At 45.0% G+C, this 18,265-nt stretch overlaps 1 protein-coding gene across 1 annotated transcript in view; it reads right to left on the reverse strand.

Moving 5' to 3' along the window:
- LOC140187998 (calcium/calmodulin-dependent protein kinase type IV-like) overlaps positions 1–18,265 on the reverse strand; it is a 148,884-nt gene that overhangs the window by 64,521 nt on the left and 66,098 nt on the right. Inside the window, exons 4-5 of the mRNA XM_072243866.1 lie at positions 17,739–17,821; positions 12,825–12,897 (exon numbers count right to left, since the gene is read on the reverse strand). Coding sequence (XP_072099967.1) covers positions 12,825–12,897; positions 17,739–17,821 — 156 coding nt within the window. The remainder of the gene's footprint in view (positions 1–12,824; positions 12,898–17,738; positions 17,822–18,265) is intronic.

Consider the following 18,265-nt stretch of genomic DNA (forward strand, 5'->3'; position numbering starts at 1 on the left):
TCATAAGTCAAGGGATAGAGTTTAAGAGTCGCGATGTAATGATGTAGCCCTATAAAACTCTTGTTAGGCCACACTTGGAGTATTGTGTCCGGTTCTGGTCACCTCACTATAGGAAGGATGTGGAAGCATTGGAAAGGGTACAGAGGAGATTTACCAGGATGCTGCCTGGTTTAGAAAGTATGCATTATGATCAGAGATTAAGGGAGCTAGGGCTTTACTCTTTGGAGAGAAGGAGGATGAGAGGAGACATGATAGAGGTGTAAAAGATAATAAGAGGAATAGATAGAGTGGATAGCCAGCGCCTCTTCCCCAGGGCACCACTGCTCAATACAAGAGGACATGGCTTTAAGGTAAGGGGTGGGAAGTTCAAGGGGGATATTAGAGGAAGGGTTTTTACTCAGAGAGTGGTTGGTGCGTGGAATGCACTGCCTGAGTCAGTGGTGGAGGCAGATACACTAGTGAAGTTTAAGAGACTACTAGACAGGTATATGGAGGAATCTAAGGTGGGGGCTTATATGGGAGGCAGGTTTGAGGGTCGGCACAACATTGTGGGCCGAAGGGCCTGTACTGTGCTGTACTATTCTATGTTCTATGTTCTATTGTAAAGTTTCCTGTGATTAGGTTAGGGTTAATCAGATTTGTCGGGTGTTGCTGGGCAGCACGGCTCAAAGGGCTGGAAGGGCTTTCACCACCCTAGTAACCCCCGACAAGCCTGTGCTACATCGCCAAAATCAATTTAAAAAAATACAGCCGAATTACCGCCTCCCTTGCCTCCCTCATCAAATCACCTACCTCATGGATAAACTGGTGTGCTGCTGCAGACTACGCTTTCGAAGAGCTCGAGAGATACTTCACCACTGCTCCCGTTCTCCACCGTTCAAATTCCTCCAGACCATTTGAAGTAGAGGTGGACACATCTGGCATGGGTGCTGGGGCCATCCTCTCCCAGAGAGGGCCAGATCTTGCAAGGTCAACTTTATGCAGCACCATTATAGAGTAGGAGATGGAGAGCTACTTATAGTCATAGCCACAGTCATACTTTATTGATCCCGGGGGAAATTGGTTTACTTGCCATCTAATGGACCTTGGAGGAATGGAGACATTGGCTGATGGGCAACATCCAGTTTTTCTTGACCTGGACTGACCACCAGAACCTCATATTCATTCAGTAAACCCACCAACTCAACCCACATCAGGCTTGCAGGTCCTTCTCCTTCAAACAATACAACTTCACCTTCCCTTAACAAACCAGTATCCAAGGACACTAAGGCAGATGTCCTGTCATGATAGTTCGATCCAGTTGAAATGTAGATTGACCCTTAGCCCATCATACCATCATCCCAGATCCTCACCCCAATTATCCAGGATCTTGAGAGCTGGATTTGCCAGGCTCCACAGCACAGGCCTGCTCCGAACGACATGCCTGAAAACCACATGTGCTGCCAGCGGCCATGCACTGAGGCACTCCAGTGGGCCAGCTCCTCACACCTCTCCAGCCATCCGGACGCACAATGGACCCCAGATTTTCTGCGTCGCCAGTTCTGGTGGTCCTCCATGATCTCAGATGTACTTCAGTTTGTTGCTGCCTGCCCTCAATGTGTCCAGTCCAATTCCACCAACCAGCAGTCCTCTGGGCTCCTGCAGCCTCAATGGTAATGATCTCACATCAGTATGGATTTCATCATGGGTTTGCCACCTTCCGATGGGTTCACGATGATCGTGACAGTGGTGGACTGTTTCTCTCAGGCGGCCCAATTCATTGCCCTCCCCAAGCTTCCATCAACTGTTGAGACAACAGACCTCATTCTCCAACATGCAGTTTTCCTCCATGGCTTCCCTCAGGACACTCTGTTGGACCGAGGCTCACAATTCATCTCCTACTTCTGGTGAGCCTTCTGCTCCCGTCTCCGCATCTCAATGGGTTTGACTTCTGGCTATCACCTGCAGACCAAGGTTCACTCCAAAAGAACCAATTAGCAAGTGGAGGAGTTTCAACGATGCTTCGCTGCCTCTAAATCTTTCACGTGGAAGAAGATTCTCTCATCCTGGTTCTTTAGTCCCTTAAAATTACCCATCACATCAATCCAGTAATTTGCTGTCTCCATCTGCCCCTGTCCCTCAGAATCACACCTACCTTCCACATGTCCTGCCTCAGGTCTGCTGTCCATGAACCACCCAACCCACCTGTGCCTGCACCTCTGGGACTGAGGATGGTGGAAGGTATCCAGTGTACATGGTTCACAAGTTGATGGATTCACATCATTGTGGACGAGGTGTGCAAAACCTGGTCGACTGGGAAGGGTATGGCCCAGAGGAGAGACCTTAGGTGCCATCCAGTTTCATCTTCAATCCATCGCTCATCAAAGAGTTCCACTGATCCATCTGGATTTCCCTGGGCCATTGGGTGCCAGTTGTGGTGGGGTGGGGGCGGACCCTGCACAGCAAACAGGAATCACTTGCCGCAAACACGAGGAAATCTGCAGACGCTGGAAATTCAAGCAACACACATCAAAGTTGCTGGTGAACACAGCAGGCCAGGAAGCATCTATAGGAAGAGGTACAGTCGACGTTTCGGGCCGAGACCCTTCGTCAGGACTAACTGAAGGAAGAGTTAGTAAGAGATTTGAAAGTGGGAGGGGGAGGGGGAGATCCAAAATGATAGGAGAAGACAGGAGGGGGAGGGATGGAGCCAAGAGCTGGGCAGGTGATTGGCAAAAGAGATATGAGAGGATCATGGGACAGGAGGCCCAGGGAGAAGGAAAAGGGGGAGGGGAGAATCCCAGAGGATGGGCAAGGGGTATAGTGAGAGGGACAGAGAGGGAGGGAGAGGGAGAGGGAGAGAGAGAGAGAGATAACAGATGGGGTATGAAGGGGAGGTGGGGCATTAACGGAAGTTAGAGAAGTCAATATTCATGCCATCAGGTTGGAGGCTACCCAGACGGAATGTAAGGTGTTGTTCCTCTAAGCTGAGTGTGGCTTCATCTTGACAGTAGAGGAGGCCGTGGATAGATATATCAGAATGGGAATGGGAATGGGACGTGGAATTAAAATGTGAGGCCACTGGGAGATCCTGCTTTCTCTGGTGAACAGAGCATAGGTGTTCAGTGAAACGGTCTCCCAGCCTGCGTCGGGTCTCGCCAATATATAGAAGGCCGCACCGGGAGCACCGGACGCAGTATATCACCCCAGCTGACTCACAGGTGAAGTGTCGCCTCACCTGGAAGGACTCACTTGCCACTTGTTTTCACGTCATCACCTGCACCATATTTAAACCCAGCTCTCATCCACAATCCTTGTTCACTCAGACAACCCAGTCAGCCTCAACCAGTTGCTACAAGCCTCCAGTTACCTTGTTGTGTTAAATATCTGCTCTCCCTTATTTTGTGGCACCTTGTGGCTTGCTATTTTGCAGTTTATTAGTAAAGATATCACTCACTGCTAAATCATCTCCACTACTCTGCGTTTTGGGTCAAGACATTCAGGGCCTGTACTTGTTGGAGTTCAGAGGAACCCGAGGGGTGGGGGTGGTGGGGGGAGGTGAACTCATTGAAACCTATCAAATATTTAAAGACCAAGATGGAGTGGATGTGGAGCGAGTATTTTTGTATGTAGGGGGGTCTTAGAATGGAAGGCACAACCTCAGAATATAAGGATGTCCATTTAGAACAGAGAAAACATAGAACATAGAATAGTACAGCACAGTACAGGCCCTTCGGCCCACAATGTTGTGCCGACCCTCAAACCCTGCCTCCCATATAAGCCCCCACTTTAAATTCCTCCATATACCTGTTTAGTAGTCTTTTAAACTTCACTAGTGTATCTGCCTCCACCACTGACTCAGGCAGTGCATTCCACACACCAACCACTCTTTGAGTAAAAAACCTTCCTCTAATATCCCCCTTGAACTTCTCACCCCTTAGCTTAAAGCCATGTCCTCTTGTATTGAGCAGTGGTGCCCTGGGGAAGAGGTGCTGGCTATCCACTCTATCTATTCCTCTTATTATCTTGTATACCTCTATCATGTCTCCTCTCATCCTTCTTCTCTTCAAAGAGTAAAGCCCTAGCTCCCTTAATCTCTGATCATAATGCATACTTTCTAAACCAGGCAGCATCCTGGTAAATCTCCTCTGTACCCTTTCCAGTGCTTCCACATCCTTCCTATAGTGAGGTGACCAGAACTGGACACAGTACTCCAAGTGTGGCCTAACCAGAGTTTTATAGAGCTGCATCATTACCTCGCAACTCTTAAACTCTATCCCTCGACTTATGAAAGCTAACACCCCATAAGCTTTCTTAACTACCCTATCCACCTGTGAAGCAACTTTCAGGGATCTGTGGACATGTACCCCGAGATCCCTCTGCTCCTCCACACTACCAAGTATCCTGCCATTTACTTTGTACTCTGCCTTGGAGTTTGTCCTTCCAAAGTGTACCACCTCACACTTCTCCGGGTTGAACTCCATCTGCTTCTTCTCAGCCCACTTCTGCATCCTATCAATATCTCTCTGCAATCTTTGACAATCCTCTATACTATCTACAACACCACCAACCTTTGTGAAGTCTGCAAACTTGCCAACCCACCCTTCTACCCCCACATCCAGATCGTTAACAAAAATCACGAAAAGTAGAGGTCCTAGAACAGATCCTTGTGGAACACCACTAGTCACGACCCTCCAATCTGAATGTACTCCCTCCACTACCACCCTCTGCCTATTGCAGGCAAGCCAATTCTGAATCCACCTGGCCAAACTTCCCTGGATCCCATGCCTTCTAACTTTCTGAAGGCAAAAAGGAGGAATCTCTTTCGCCAGGGCATGGTAAATCTGTGAAATTGATTGCCTCAGACAGATGTGGAGGGCAAGTCTCCACATACCCAAGTCATTGAGTATATCCATGTAAAGCAGAGGTTGGTAGGTTCTTGTTTGGAAAGGGCACTATCAGTCACAAGAGGGAAGGAGAATGGGGTTGAAAGGGAGAATGGTGGAGCAGATTAGATGGGCTGAATGTCCTCATTCTGCTCTTTTGTCTTATGGTCTTATGGCATGGTGTTTGGAGTAGAGGGTCTCCACTGCATGACTGAACTGAGTTACTTATGGAAGTAATGATTCAGTAATCTGGAACAAAGGTCCAGTGGGATTTGGGAGAAAGAAGTCAGGACCATTGTGAATGTTGGTGTCATTGGAGGGTCAAAGGACAATTGAAAAATTGGAGGTGTGGGATAAGTTTATTGGGGTATTGGGAGAGAGATCAGTTGGGTGGGGTGGGAGATGGAGAAATAGGATGATGGTTTGTATCGGATGAAGCTATTTTGAAGATAAAAATATAGAATCTAAATCAATGGGATCCCTGTCTGTTACAACGTCATTGAGGTTTACTTGGCCCAGAAGTAACCAATGAAGCCCTTCCCAGGATGTCTTGATCTAAGTTCCAAATGTGCTATGTACCTAAATTCCCAGGTCAACATATCAAAAATTAAATGGGAATTTGCTAGAAGTAAAAAGATCTTCTATAGGGTGTGGGTGAATTCTAACCATCAAAAATGGATGGTTTGGGGTCATTCGTAATGTGAAAATGTATAAAAATTTCAAACCTGAACCCAAATCTTCTTAAACCCATTCACCCCAGAAGATGGACTCCTTATTTGCATATTTTAATGCTGAATGTATCTCTCCAGTTGTCCAGTTCCCTCTACCTCAGGAAACCTGGCTGTTCATGGGTGGTAAAGTTTGCTGTATGAGAAAGCTATTTTTCCCTGAAAGCAGGGTACAGTACCGGAATTCTGAATATAAACATAAAATGCTAAAAATACTTGTTAGGTCAAGCAGACCTGCGGCAGATCTCTTACATTTTACACATGCATTCTCTACCGTTGAAGGTGAAGAGCAGCAAGACATTTTCCCCTTGGTCCCATCGAGCAAACCTGTTTCCTCTGGAGATACAATGCACTGCCCAAGGATTGTGACCTTCAACCGTCTAGCAACACAGTCTCAAGTTACATCACGAGGTCTCCCTGTGATTTTCTGTGATCAACTTCCTAATTCCATATACAAAACAATTTATACCTCCACTTGCTCCCTCAGAAGCAAACTCAAAACCTCCTCATTGGTGACTCTGGGAGAGTTACTCACATGATTGAAAGCCAAGGTTACGAGTCAGGTAGGCTGCCTGGACAGGGCATCTGCTAACAATGTAAAAGTGTAGGCAGGCCTTGTATCCAAAACTCTACAGTACTCAGAAACCCTAACCTTCGTTACCATTGCTTCATGACCAAATTAACTGGAACTCTCACCTCAGTAAATATTGGGGCCTAACTTCTTCTTTACAGCAGATTTATACACACAGTGACCACTTAACTAGACACACCTCTGCACTTGCTCTTTACTTCACCGCTTCCTCTCTCCTGGTCTCATATATCACCTACTACCTTGCACTTCTTCCTCCCCTCCCCGCACCTTCTTACTCTGATTTTTCATATCTTTTTAATTCCCAGTCCTGATGAAGGGTCTTGGCCCAGATATGATGACTGTACTCTTTTCCATAGATGCTGCCGGTCTGCTGAGTTCTTCCAGCATTTTGTGTCTGTTTCTTTGACATCCCCTTATACTTTCCTCCAATCACCTTAAAATTATGCCTCCTGGTATTAACCATTTCTGCCCTGGGGAAAAAGTCATTGTCTATCCACTCCACCTATGCCTCTTACCAGTTGCTGTGACGCAAAAACCCAATTTCTGGTCATCACCCGATTCCAAAGCCACAATTTCTGCTGATCACCCAGTTCCGAAATCCTGACTGCCACTTACCACTTGAACCCAAATCCTTGACTCTTGGTTGCCATCCAACCTGAAGCTGAATGTCAAAACTTCCCGGAGAGAGGTTCCTGTCACATAGCAACTGCTTATCTTGCCGACACACACAAAAAAATATCCACACTGCAATTACATTTTTAGCTGGTTTATGAAAAGCAAGCCCAATGCTCACACCTTCAAGGATTTTTTTTTGGATACTTAACACTGTGGACAGCTAAGTATAGTTAATTGAGTTCCTATTTTGCAATGAGATCACTACATGGCTGGGTCATGCACTGTGAAACTCTGCTTAAAAAGTCTGGAAGTAACACCAATTTAAACCTATCTTGTTATAGAGTGGACGTGGTGAGGATGAGGCAAGAGCCAAAGGTGCAGTGATGATGGACTCATTATTCAATACAACTGGCCCTTTCAATACAATATCTGGCTTATTTAATAGCATTTCTGAAATGAAATTAAAAATAGTTTCAATTCTTACAAAGCCTGGAAGGAATCTTCACCTTCTGTCTCTTCATTTTATTTTGACAGGAGCAGAATGAGACCATTTGGCCCATCAACTTTGCTCCAGCAGCTATAAGCACAATAGCTTTGTTGTTAAAGGGATTTCACCACTATCTTCTCTTGTTCAATACAATGGACAATAGGTGCAGGAGTAGGCCATTTGGCCCTTCGAGCCAGCACTGCCATTCACTGTGATCATGGCTGATCATCCACAATCAGTATCCAGTTCCTGCCTTATCTCCATAACCTTTGATTCCGCTATCTTTAAGAGCTCTATCCATCTCTTTTTTTGAAAGCATCCAGAGACTTGGCCTCCACAGCCTTCTGGGGCAGAGCATTCCATATATCGACCACTCTCTGGGTGAAAAAGTTTTTCCTCAACTCCGTTCTAAATGGCCTACCCCTAATTCTTAAACTGTGGCCTCCGGTTCTGGACTCACCCATCAGCGGGAACACACTTCCTGCCTCCAGCGTGTCCAATCCCTTAATAATCTTATATGTTTCAATAAGATCCCCTCTCAGCCTTCTAAACTCCAGAGTATACAAGCCCAGTCGCTCCAATCTTTTGACATATGACAGTCCCGCCATCCCGGGAATTAACCTTGTGAACCTACGCTGCACTTCCTCAATAGCAAGCATGTCCTTCCTCAAATTTGGAGACCAAACTGCATACAGTACTCCAGGTGTGGTCTCACCAGGGCCCTGTTCAGCTGCAGAAGGACCTCTTTGCTCCTATACTCAATTCCTCTTGTTATGAAGGCCAGCATGCCATTAGCTTTCTTCACTGCCTGCTGTACTTGCATGCTTGCTTTCAGTGACAATATGGACAGACAATAAATGCCAATCTTAATAGCAACACCCACATCCCTTGTAAGAAGGAAAAATTAAGTACATATTGCCAGACTGAAAGGAGATGATTGGAGCAAAGCTTCCCAATCCCATGGTTGGTATTGTTTACTGCGATTGACCCTGGAATGGTTTTTGGTTGCAGGCCAGGTGGTTTGAGTATTTCAGAAACTGCTGATCTCCTGGGATTTTCATGCACCCCAGTCTCTGGAGTTTACAGAGAATGATGCAAGAAAGAAAAAGCATCAGTTGAGCGATAGTTCTGTGGGTGAAAACACCTCGTTAATGAGAGAGGGCAGAGGACAATGGCCAGACTGGTTCAAGCTAACAGGAAGATGACATTAAATGAAATGACCACAAGTTACAACAGCGGTGTGCAGAAGAGCATCTCTGAATGCACAACACATCAAACCTTGAAGCGGACGGGCTTCAGCAGCAGAAGACCACAAACATGCACTCAGTGCCCACTTTATTACGTATCTAATAAAGTGGCCATTGAGTGTACATGGTCCGACAGTTCAGACACTTAACAAACTTGAAACAACACCATTGGAATCGATAAACATGACAAAGATAAATGACCAGTGTAAATGGGATTGGTGGAGGTAAAAGGGACTGTATTCCCAAAATATCAGATGTTAAGAGAGAACAGTACAGTGGTGTCTTTGTACAGCTCAGATCGAGTGGTAATTTTTAACCGAGATCTGAATTTGCTGGAAATTTATAGACCTGAAATGTTTTTTCTGTCTCCGCAGACCTGCCCAGAGAGTCCAGCAAAATTTCTTCAAAATTTTGAATTCTGAGTATCCACAGCCTTTTGTTCTTTTCAGCCAGAGTCTAATCTACAGCCCTGTAATTGTGTTACAACCCCAGGTCAGTCTGTGACAATGTGTCCCAGTGAATTCACCGGCGAGTCACTGACATTCACACTGGGTTAGTCCGTGACTCTCAGAAGAGGCAATTAAGCTTTTGTTTAGGCTTGGTCACACAGAATAAAAAAAGAAAGTAGTTTGACACAGGTTGGCCATTTGTTACACTCCTCCATCGCAGGTTACATTTTGAGAATAGCAGGGATTCTAAATTATACACAATTAAAATTCAGCCAGCAAGCAAGATATCTGAAAAAAATACAGTAATGTCACTGTTGGTTTATGTAACTACAGATAAATAAAAGAAATAAGATGGTGGGTGGATGAAGCCTTAATCCAGGCATACTATTTAATTTCAAAGCAACTGGCCTGAAATGTATAGGATATTTATTGTACTATGTAAGATATTAAAACCATTCTTCTCTTATAATGCAGCTTACAACAGGCCATTCTGAGATTTTAACATGTTAAAAATAACATGGTTTTGCTATGGGAGTCAGTTTCTAAGAAAATACAAACGATGAACTGTCAAGTGAAGAACAGGGCAAAGTGATCCATATTCTTTTGGGGGAAAAAAATGTTTCCCTTCCAAACAGCTCGGAGTAGTAAGCACCATTTGATTCCTGCAGTGACTGGCTCTGTGCTCCATAACCCAGTCGACAGCACAAGGGAAGTTAACTGACTCTGCATCCAGATACAATGGAACAGTGGGGTACAGGGAGTACTTGAATGGTTTACAATGCTGATCGCCAAAGGATGTAGTAAAGAACAAGAAACCCTGGAGAGAGATTTTAGCAGTTATGCTATCAAATCCTTTCAATATCTACTGTGTCCAGTGCTGACCCAAGGCAAAAATCAAGTAAACTGCAGGTGTTGGCAATCTGAACTAAAAAACAGAAAATGCTGAAAAATAACTCAACAGGTTAGGCAGTGTCTGTGGAAGTAGAAACAGAGTTAATGCTTCAGACCGAAGGTCCTTCATCAAAAGTTCTGACCTGCTAAGTGTTTCCAGTATTTTCTGTGTTTATTTCAACCCCCTGTTTCTGCTAACACTGAAGGGTGAGAGGCGGAGAGAACCTCCAGACAGGATTTCAGCACAGGAGAGGTTATTTCAGCGCCCAGAGACACAATAGACTGCAGCTGCAGGAATCTAGAGTGAAAAGCGCACTGTTGGATGAACTCAGCATACGTGGAGGGAAATGAAGAGTTGACATTTCAACTCGAGACCTCCCATCTAGATATTTCAAATCCTTGAGGGTGTATGGCCACTGGAGGAGATCACTAACATGGGAAATTCTGCAGATGCTGGAATTCCAAAGCACCATACACACAATGCTGGAGGAACTCAGCAGGTCGGGCAGCATCTATGGAAATGAACAAACAGTCGAGGTTTCGGGCCGAGACGCTTCTTCAGGACTGGGAAGGAAGGGGAAGACGACAGAATAAAAATAGTGGGGGGGGGGGGGGTGGTGAGAGGAAGTAGAATAGCCGCAGAGTGATGGGTGAAGCCAGGTGGGACGGAAAGGTAAAGGACAGGAGAGGAACAAATCTGATAGGAAAGGAGAAAGGGAAGGAAGAAGGGATCTAGGGGAGTGATAGGCAGGTGGGAAGATGTAAAGGACCAGGGTGAGGAATAGAAGAGGAGAAGGGGAGAGAATTTTTTTTACCAGAAGGAGATCACTGCTGACTCTGTATTAGCTACATGTCAGCTTTCCCCAATAACCTGAAGATTTCAATATATTAATCAGGTGGATTGCACAGATGGAGAGAAACTATTTCTGCTGGCTGAGGAGTCCAGAGTGAACGGACTGAAAATTAATGGCACAGATCAGCCATGATCTCTCTGAATAGAAAAGCAGGTTTGAAGGGGTTAATGGAAACACTGGAGACTGCAGGACGTTGGAGTCTGGAGCCACACAAAAGGTACTGGAGGAACTCTGCAGGTCAGGCAGCGTCTGGGGAGTGATATGGAAGACGAAGGGTTTCAACCTGAACCGTCGACTGACCACTTCCCTCCACAGATGCTGCCTGACCCGGTGAGTTCCTTTTTGTGTTGCTTGAGGGGGTTAATGGCCTCCAGTTTCTGAGCTTCTCTACTCTGAGCCCTGTTTCTAGGACAGTTCATATGGGGATGAGATAATTGGGTCCCGCGGCTCCCCTCAAAATAATTTGAACAGGATAAGAGGTTTCTCTTCTGTCAGCACTAAACAACCCAATTCTCAGTTGTACAACCACACATTGATTCAAGGAACAAGCCTGCAATGTTAACATTGGAACTGTATTCCTCATGGACATCACTGAATGTTACATGAATATATAAGAATTAGGGGAAGGAGCAGATCACTTAGCTTCTTGAGCCTGTTCCTCCATTGCATAAAACAGTGCAATCTGACTGAAAGCCGATCTGCGCATTCCCATTCACCCCACTAACCTTTCACCCTTGCGTTACAGGAATAGCCACCGCTGCCTTAAAAAATATTTATTTATTTGTTTATTGAGATACCCCGCCCCTTCTGGCCCTTCAAGCCACACCACTCAGCAATCCCTCGATTTAATCCTGACCTGATTACAGGACGATTTAAAATGACCAATTAACCTACTAACCACTACGTCTTTGGACTGTGGGAGGAAACCGGAGCACCCGGAGGAAACCCGCGCGGTCACGGGGAGAACATACACACTCCTTACAGGCAGCAGCGGGAATTGAACCTGTTTCGACTGTATTGTAAACTGTCATGCTAACCACTATGCTGCCATGCTGTGTTGTCCCTGTGACCACATGGGTTTCCTCCAGGTGCTCTGGTTTCCCCTCACAGTCCAAAGAGCTACCAGTTGATGCCAGTCCTGCCGAAGGGGCTCGGCCCGAAACGTCGACTGTACTCGTTTCCATTGACGCTGCCTGGCCTGCTGAGTTCCTCCAGCACGTTGTGTGTGCTTCCAGTTGGTAGGCGATGCTGTGGTAGTTAATAGTGTTAATCCTGTTCCACTCAGTTAGCCGCCCCCACATGGGAGGAGTTCACATATTGTACAAGCAGTGTTGTCAATAAAGTTCAGCTGAATATCCTGCTTGTGGGCCAGCTGGTGTGTGATCTGCACTGTCCCTCAATATCGAGCACGTATAGGTTAATAGGTCATTGTAAATTGTCCCCTGATTAGGCTTCGACTAAAATGGGAGGTTGCTGAGCGGCATGCATGGCTTGAGGGGCTGGTTAGATTTATTCCACACCACACCCCAATAAATAAAAAAATAAAATCAACACCTCCACTCCCATCATCCTTCGTGAGTGACCTCCAAATATTTACCACCCTCAGGGGAACAAAAAACACCCCACCTTTGTGTTAAGCAATGTTGTACAATGAGGCCATTCACCCCCTCATGCCCATGCTGGTCCCTTTTCTAGTGTGATAACGGTATGCTTCACAATGCTTGTTGTTTTTTGGTAAATTTTTCGTTAACTTTGTTTCCTTACTATTGCATAAAAATAAAACCTGATTTATACAGATAAAGTGAATATGCAAGAGTGCAATCATCATCAGGAGTGAAAAGGTACTGAAAACTGTTTGTTTGGTACTGTAGTTTCTCACCAGCTAAATATCAAGCCAAGGCAATCCAACTTCAAATGAATGGACCCCTTCTGACACAGAACAACGTGGCTGGTCGATACTTCCCAGGACACAGTGTAACACATTAAATTGTGTGATACACAAAGAGAAATGATTGCTTGTTGGGGGGGGTGTGCTGGTGAGGGAGAGGTGAGAGGAAGAGTGCGACTGAAGGTGAGAAATGTCTAAGGTGACTCACCTCAACAGCTTCCAGAATCTGTTTCACAGCATGAGCTGCATCCCGCTCACTGTAATATCCTTTCTCCACTATCCTGTGGATACAACAAACGAGGAAAGGTTAAGCGAGCTAAGGCTTCTCTCTTCCGAGCGAAAGAATGATGAGAGGTGATTTTGATAGAGATGTACAAGATGATAAGAGGCACAGATAGAGTGCTTTTATCCCCCCCAAGGATAGAATTGGTTAATACAAGAGGGCATAATTGTAAGGTGATTGGAGTAAAGCGTAGGTGGGCTGTCAAAGCTAAGTTTCTTTTACACAGAGAGTAGTGGGTGCATGGAACGCATGCCAAGGGTGGTGGTAGAGGCATTAGTGACATTTAACAGAGGCACATGGATGAAGGAAGAATGAAGGGCTACTGTATGTGAGCGGAAAGTGTTAGGTTGAGCTTGGAATAGGTTAAAAAGGGCCTGTACAGTCCTATGTCCTAATGTCCACTCAGCACAGTCTTAACATTTTGGTGATGAATGCAATAGCTGATAATTCAAGGAAACCTCAGATCCAGAATGTGACATTTTCCTCTGAGTGTTCCGCACTGTGAGAAGAATATATGCAACTCCATTTTAATTGTTCCTTGCACCCAGGGCCACAGTGAGGTTGCACTATTGGTCTCATAACCAATACAAACTGTACAATAAGAATATAGCACATCTTTCAGGCCCAATAAGAGGAGTTTTTTTCCTTTGCATCTGGATGTACTATGTTTAAATCAGTGACTACCTGACATTGGAAATGGCTAATGTAATTGATAAGTGCCAATGTCTCAGCCATTAACTCCCTGCCATCGTGAAAATCACAGAATAGAACTTAAGTGTGTTTTTTTCTTTTTTTCCCCACTTTACAGGTTTTTGCACTACATTTGCTGGTGGTCGTGTCTGAGAGGAAGATGCTGCAGCAGCTATGGAGCATTATGGACAATCCTTCTCACCCCCTCCATGGCATACTGACAAACAGAGGAGCGCCTTTAGTAACAGACTAATTCCACCACTGAACGCCACAGGCAATCCTTTCTCCCCGTGGCTATAAGACTCTACAACTTCTCCTCCTCCTTAAGCGTACGGTTTCATCGCGCATCTCTATTTTGCACTATTACTTTTTAATGCACATTTTCTATTTTTTCATACTTCAATTCTCACATTTTGTACTTTAAGTACATATTTCTGACTGAACAACCTTGCAACAGTAATTTCCTTCAGGATAAACAAAGTTTTATCTTATTTATATATTTGCAAAAACTTCAGCAGAAATATGATTTTTTAAAAAAATTTAGAGGTACAGCGTGTAACAGGCCCTTCCAGCCCGATGATCCTCACCATCCAGCAACCTCTTTAACACTAGCTGAATGACAGGACAATTTACAATGACCAATTAACCTAATAACTGGTACGCCTTTGGACTGTGGACAGAAACCGGAGCACCCACATGGATATGGAGAGAACATACGAACTCCTTACAAATGGTGCGGCAATTGAACTCTGAACTCTGGAACACCCTGGGCTGTAACAATGTTGTGCTAAACACTGTGCTACTGTGGCTCCCTGTGCTGAGAGATCACCGAAAACATTAGTTAACAACCCTATAAAGATTTAGGCCTTGAGATTCTCTTGCATGGGTTCATTTTAACACTTTAACAATGTTATTAGACCATACTGCTACAGAAAGATGGATATCCTCCAAAGGTAGTGTTTGAAGGCAGAAACTAATTAGGTCTGATGGTACCTGCCTTTCCTGATGTCAGGTCACTCACCCAAGATGTTTACGCTCTGTTGGCTTCAGGAGACAGCTAAGAAAGGTAACTGAGGCACTACTCTTTATTTTTAAACATGGAAGACAGATTTAACATGCAAAGTTATCATTTAGTCCTGCACACTGCTCTACCCTCAGTCGCCCCACTTGACCATCCAGCCTCTCACATCTGCTCCAACATTCAGCCAGATCCTGGCTGAGCTTTGAACCCCATGCCATTTTCCTGCACTAACCCCATAGCTTGCAGTATTTAAATACCTCTTGAATACACTATGGCTATCTTTTCCTGTCCTCTTAGCAGAGAATGGCAAAGGTGCTCCAGCTTTTTGGCAAAGAAAGTTCTTCTCACCTCAATCATGAATTGCCATCCTCTTACTGTGGGATGACGACCACTGGGTCTGAACATGGCAGCTAGGGTGAGCATCACTGGGACAACATGGTAGCATAGTGGTTAGCACAAAACTTACACCACCTGCGACGTGGGTTCACTTCCTGCTGCTGACTGTAAAGAGTTTGTATGTTCTACCCGTGACTGTGTGGGTTTCCTCCCACAGTCCAAAGACATACCAGTTGCTAGGTTAATTGGTTGTTATAAATTATTCCATGATTAGGTTAGGGTTAATTCGGGGGTTGCTGGGCAGCATGGCTCAATGGGCCAGAAGGGCTTATTCCACGCTGTATCTCAATAATATATAAATCACTTCTTATATATTCTCTCTCCTAGAAGGAATCCTAGGAAGAAGTTCTTTAGCAGAGGGTGGTGAATCTGTGGAGTTAATTGTCACAAATGGCTGTGGAGGCCAAGTAACAGGGTATGTTTAAAGCAGAGATTTAGGAGAATGGAGTTGTGAGGGATAATAGATTAGCCATGATAGGATGGCAGAGCAAACCTGATGGGTTGAATGGCCTAACTGTGCTCCTACTGCATGTCTTATGGTCTCTGAAGCCCTGTGACAATTCAATCCAATGAATGATTTCTCGTTCTTCTGAATTCCAGAGAGGCCAAGTTGCTTTGTTTCTTTACAAAATCAAAGAGTGCAGCGCAGGAAGGGCCCTTCAGCGAAGTATGTTGTGCCAATCTGAACATGCCTACTTCACGATCAAGCTAACACTTCCCTCCTACACAGCCCATAACCCTCCAGTGTTCTTCCATCCATGTGCCTATCTAAAAGTCTCTTAAATATCCCTGTTGAATCAGCTTCTGCCATCATAGCCGGAAGCTTGTTCCAGGCACCCACCCCTCTCTGAAAATCAACCTCTGATATCTTCACAAATTTTCCTCCACTTGCTCAAATTAATTTATAGGATTAAATAGGCAAGGCATATTAAGCAATAGGCTCAAAAAGCTGGAGGAACTCAGCAGGCCAGGCAGCTTCTATGGAGTGAACAGTTGATGTTTCCGGCCGAGACCCCTTATCAGGACTGGAGAAAAAAATATGAGGAGTCGAAGTAAGGAGGTGGGGGGGGGGGGTGGTGGTGGAAGAAGTACAAGGCGGTAGGTGACAGGTGGAACTGGGAGAGGGCGAGGGGTGAAGTAAAGAGCTGGGAAGTCAATTGGTGAAAGAGATAAAGGGCTGGAGGAGGGGGAAATTGGATAGGAGAGGACTGAATGCCATAGAAGAAAGGAACGAGGAGGAGCACCAGAGGGAGGTGATGGGTAGGATGAGAAATGGAAATAGGAATGGGGAATGGTGAAAGGGGAGGAGTAATTACTGGAAACTCAAGAAATTCATATTCATGCGTTGAGACAGATTATAAGGAGTTGCCTCTCCAACCTATGTGGCCTCATCGCTGCAGTAGGCTGACATGCCAGAATGAGAATGGGAAGCAGAGTTAAAATGAGTGCCCACCAGGAGATCCAGCTTTTTCTGGCGGATGGAGTGTAGACACTTGGAGAAGTGGTCTCCTAATCTACGTTGGGTGTCACTGAAATACACGAGGCCACATCGAGAGCACCACATACAGTAGATGGCCCCAAAGGACTCTCAGGTGAAGTGTCGCCTCACCTGGAAGGACAGTTTGGGGCCCTGAATGGTAGTGAGGGAGGGAGGGAGGTGTGGGCATATAAGGATCTGGTGGTGGTTCAAGAAGACAGCTCACCATCACCTTCTTAAGGGCAACTAGGAATGAGCACTTAAATGTTAGTCCAGCCTGAGAACTCCACATCTTCAAATAATTAAGAAAAATAATATGGACCTCATGCAAATGGACTAACAATGATGTGATGGGCTGAAGGGTCTGTTTCTGTGCTGTAGCACTCTATGACTCTAAGATGTAAGCTCTTCTACCTAAACCAATGCTTATGCTCTTCACTACTACCATTAAGAAGTGTTTGGTTAGTCGCCATCTTGACCTGCTGCCATATTTGCACAGGGAGTTTATGACAGAGGCCAACAACAAAAGAAGGAATAATAACACATTTCTAAGATAGAACCATATTATTCTTGGGAATAGATTAGTGCATCTTATAACTACTCGTACTCTACAAGGATATCCACTATCGCAGTTTTACTGAGCTTTCTTGGACCTTCTGAATAAGAATATAAAGAAATAGAAGGAGGTTATTTGTTCCCTCTTGTTTTCTTCTCTGCCATTCAATATAGGCAATCTTTTATCTTACTGCCACTTTCCAGAACTAACCCCACATTGCCTGATTTCCATAATGTCTCCCAATCTCTGTTAATTTCTCCAAGTTGCTGAACTAGTTGACGCATATCTGCAATTTATTTCTCTGCAGCTTGCGGCTTGGCACATTTACATATTTCAGAGGCAGCAAGGAACTGGGCTTTGCTTTGCATTGCTCCACAACCGCTCCTGCATAGGCCTTACCTTTTACAGCTCCATCAACAAAAATGTTTTTGCTGATCAATCAAACTTCCAACATTTATCTCAATTAAAAATGAAGCAAAAAAGTTCGAAAGAAAAACAGGCAATTCTTTTTGATGAACGGAAAAAAAATAAGGCTCATTGTATTCTCTGATGACTGAGCTCTGTGTTATTTTAGATTTCCACTGCCTCTTACTTACAAATCCACAACCAATTTTCTTCAGGTTTGCAAGAAAACAAGTCAGTACCTGGCTGCACGTCAAACAGACAATTTGAGGAAGGAACTCTGGGGTTGATACGCACCTGTCAAAAAGCTCCCCACCAGTCACTAGCTCCAGAATCAGGATGATCTCTGTGGGAGTCTCAAAGATTTCTTTTAGTTTAATCTAGAGGAACAAGAGGATAAATGATTATCTCCACTGTTCATTGAATTAAGTCTTGTTGACTAACCATTCCTCTTTCTCCTAACTGTGGGGTAACAATTGGTTGATGTACCTTTAAGTTGCAAGAAACTGCAGAGGATTGTGGGACACAATGCAGCACATCAAGGAAACTAGCCTCTTCTCCATGGACTTCGCCTCTACTTCTTGCTGCCTCATATTTCAGCATAATCAACGACCCCATCCCATCCAGTGAGCCACCAGGAGAAAGGCTCTGGAGCTGGTGCACTCCACCAGGGGCAGTGCTACTCCCCTGAGTTCACTCAGCAGAAGACAAGCTGCACTGTGTTCGACTGCAGGTTTCTGCAGCATTCATGGCTCGGGTCTGGACTATTTTTTTTTGCATGGCTGTATCTTACTGAGATCTTTATGTGCTTGCTACCTTGTATG

Source organism: Mobula birostris, chromosome 26 (genome assembly GCF_030028105.1).
Source record: "Mobula birostris isolate sMobBir1 chromosome 26, sMobBir1.hap1, whole genome shotgun sequence".
Taxonomy (NCBI): domain Eukaryota; kingdom Metazoa; phylum Chordata; class Chondrichthyes; order Myliobatiformes; family Myliobatidae; genus Mobula; species Mobula birostris.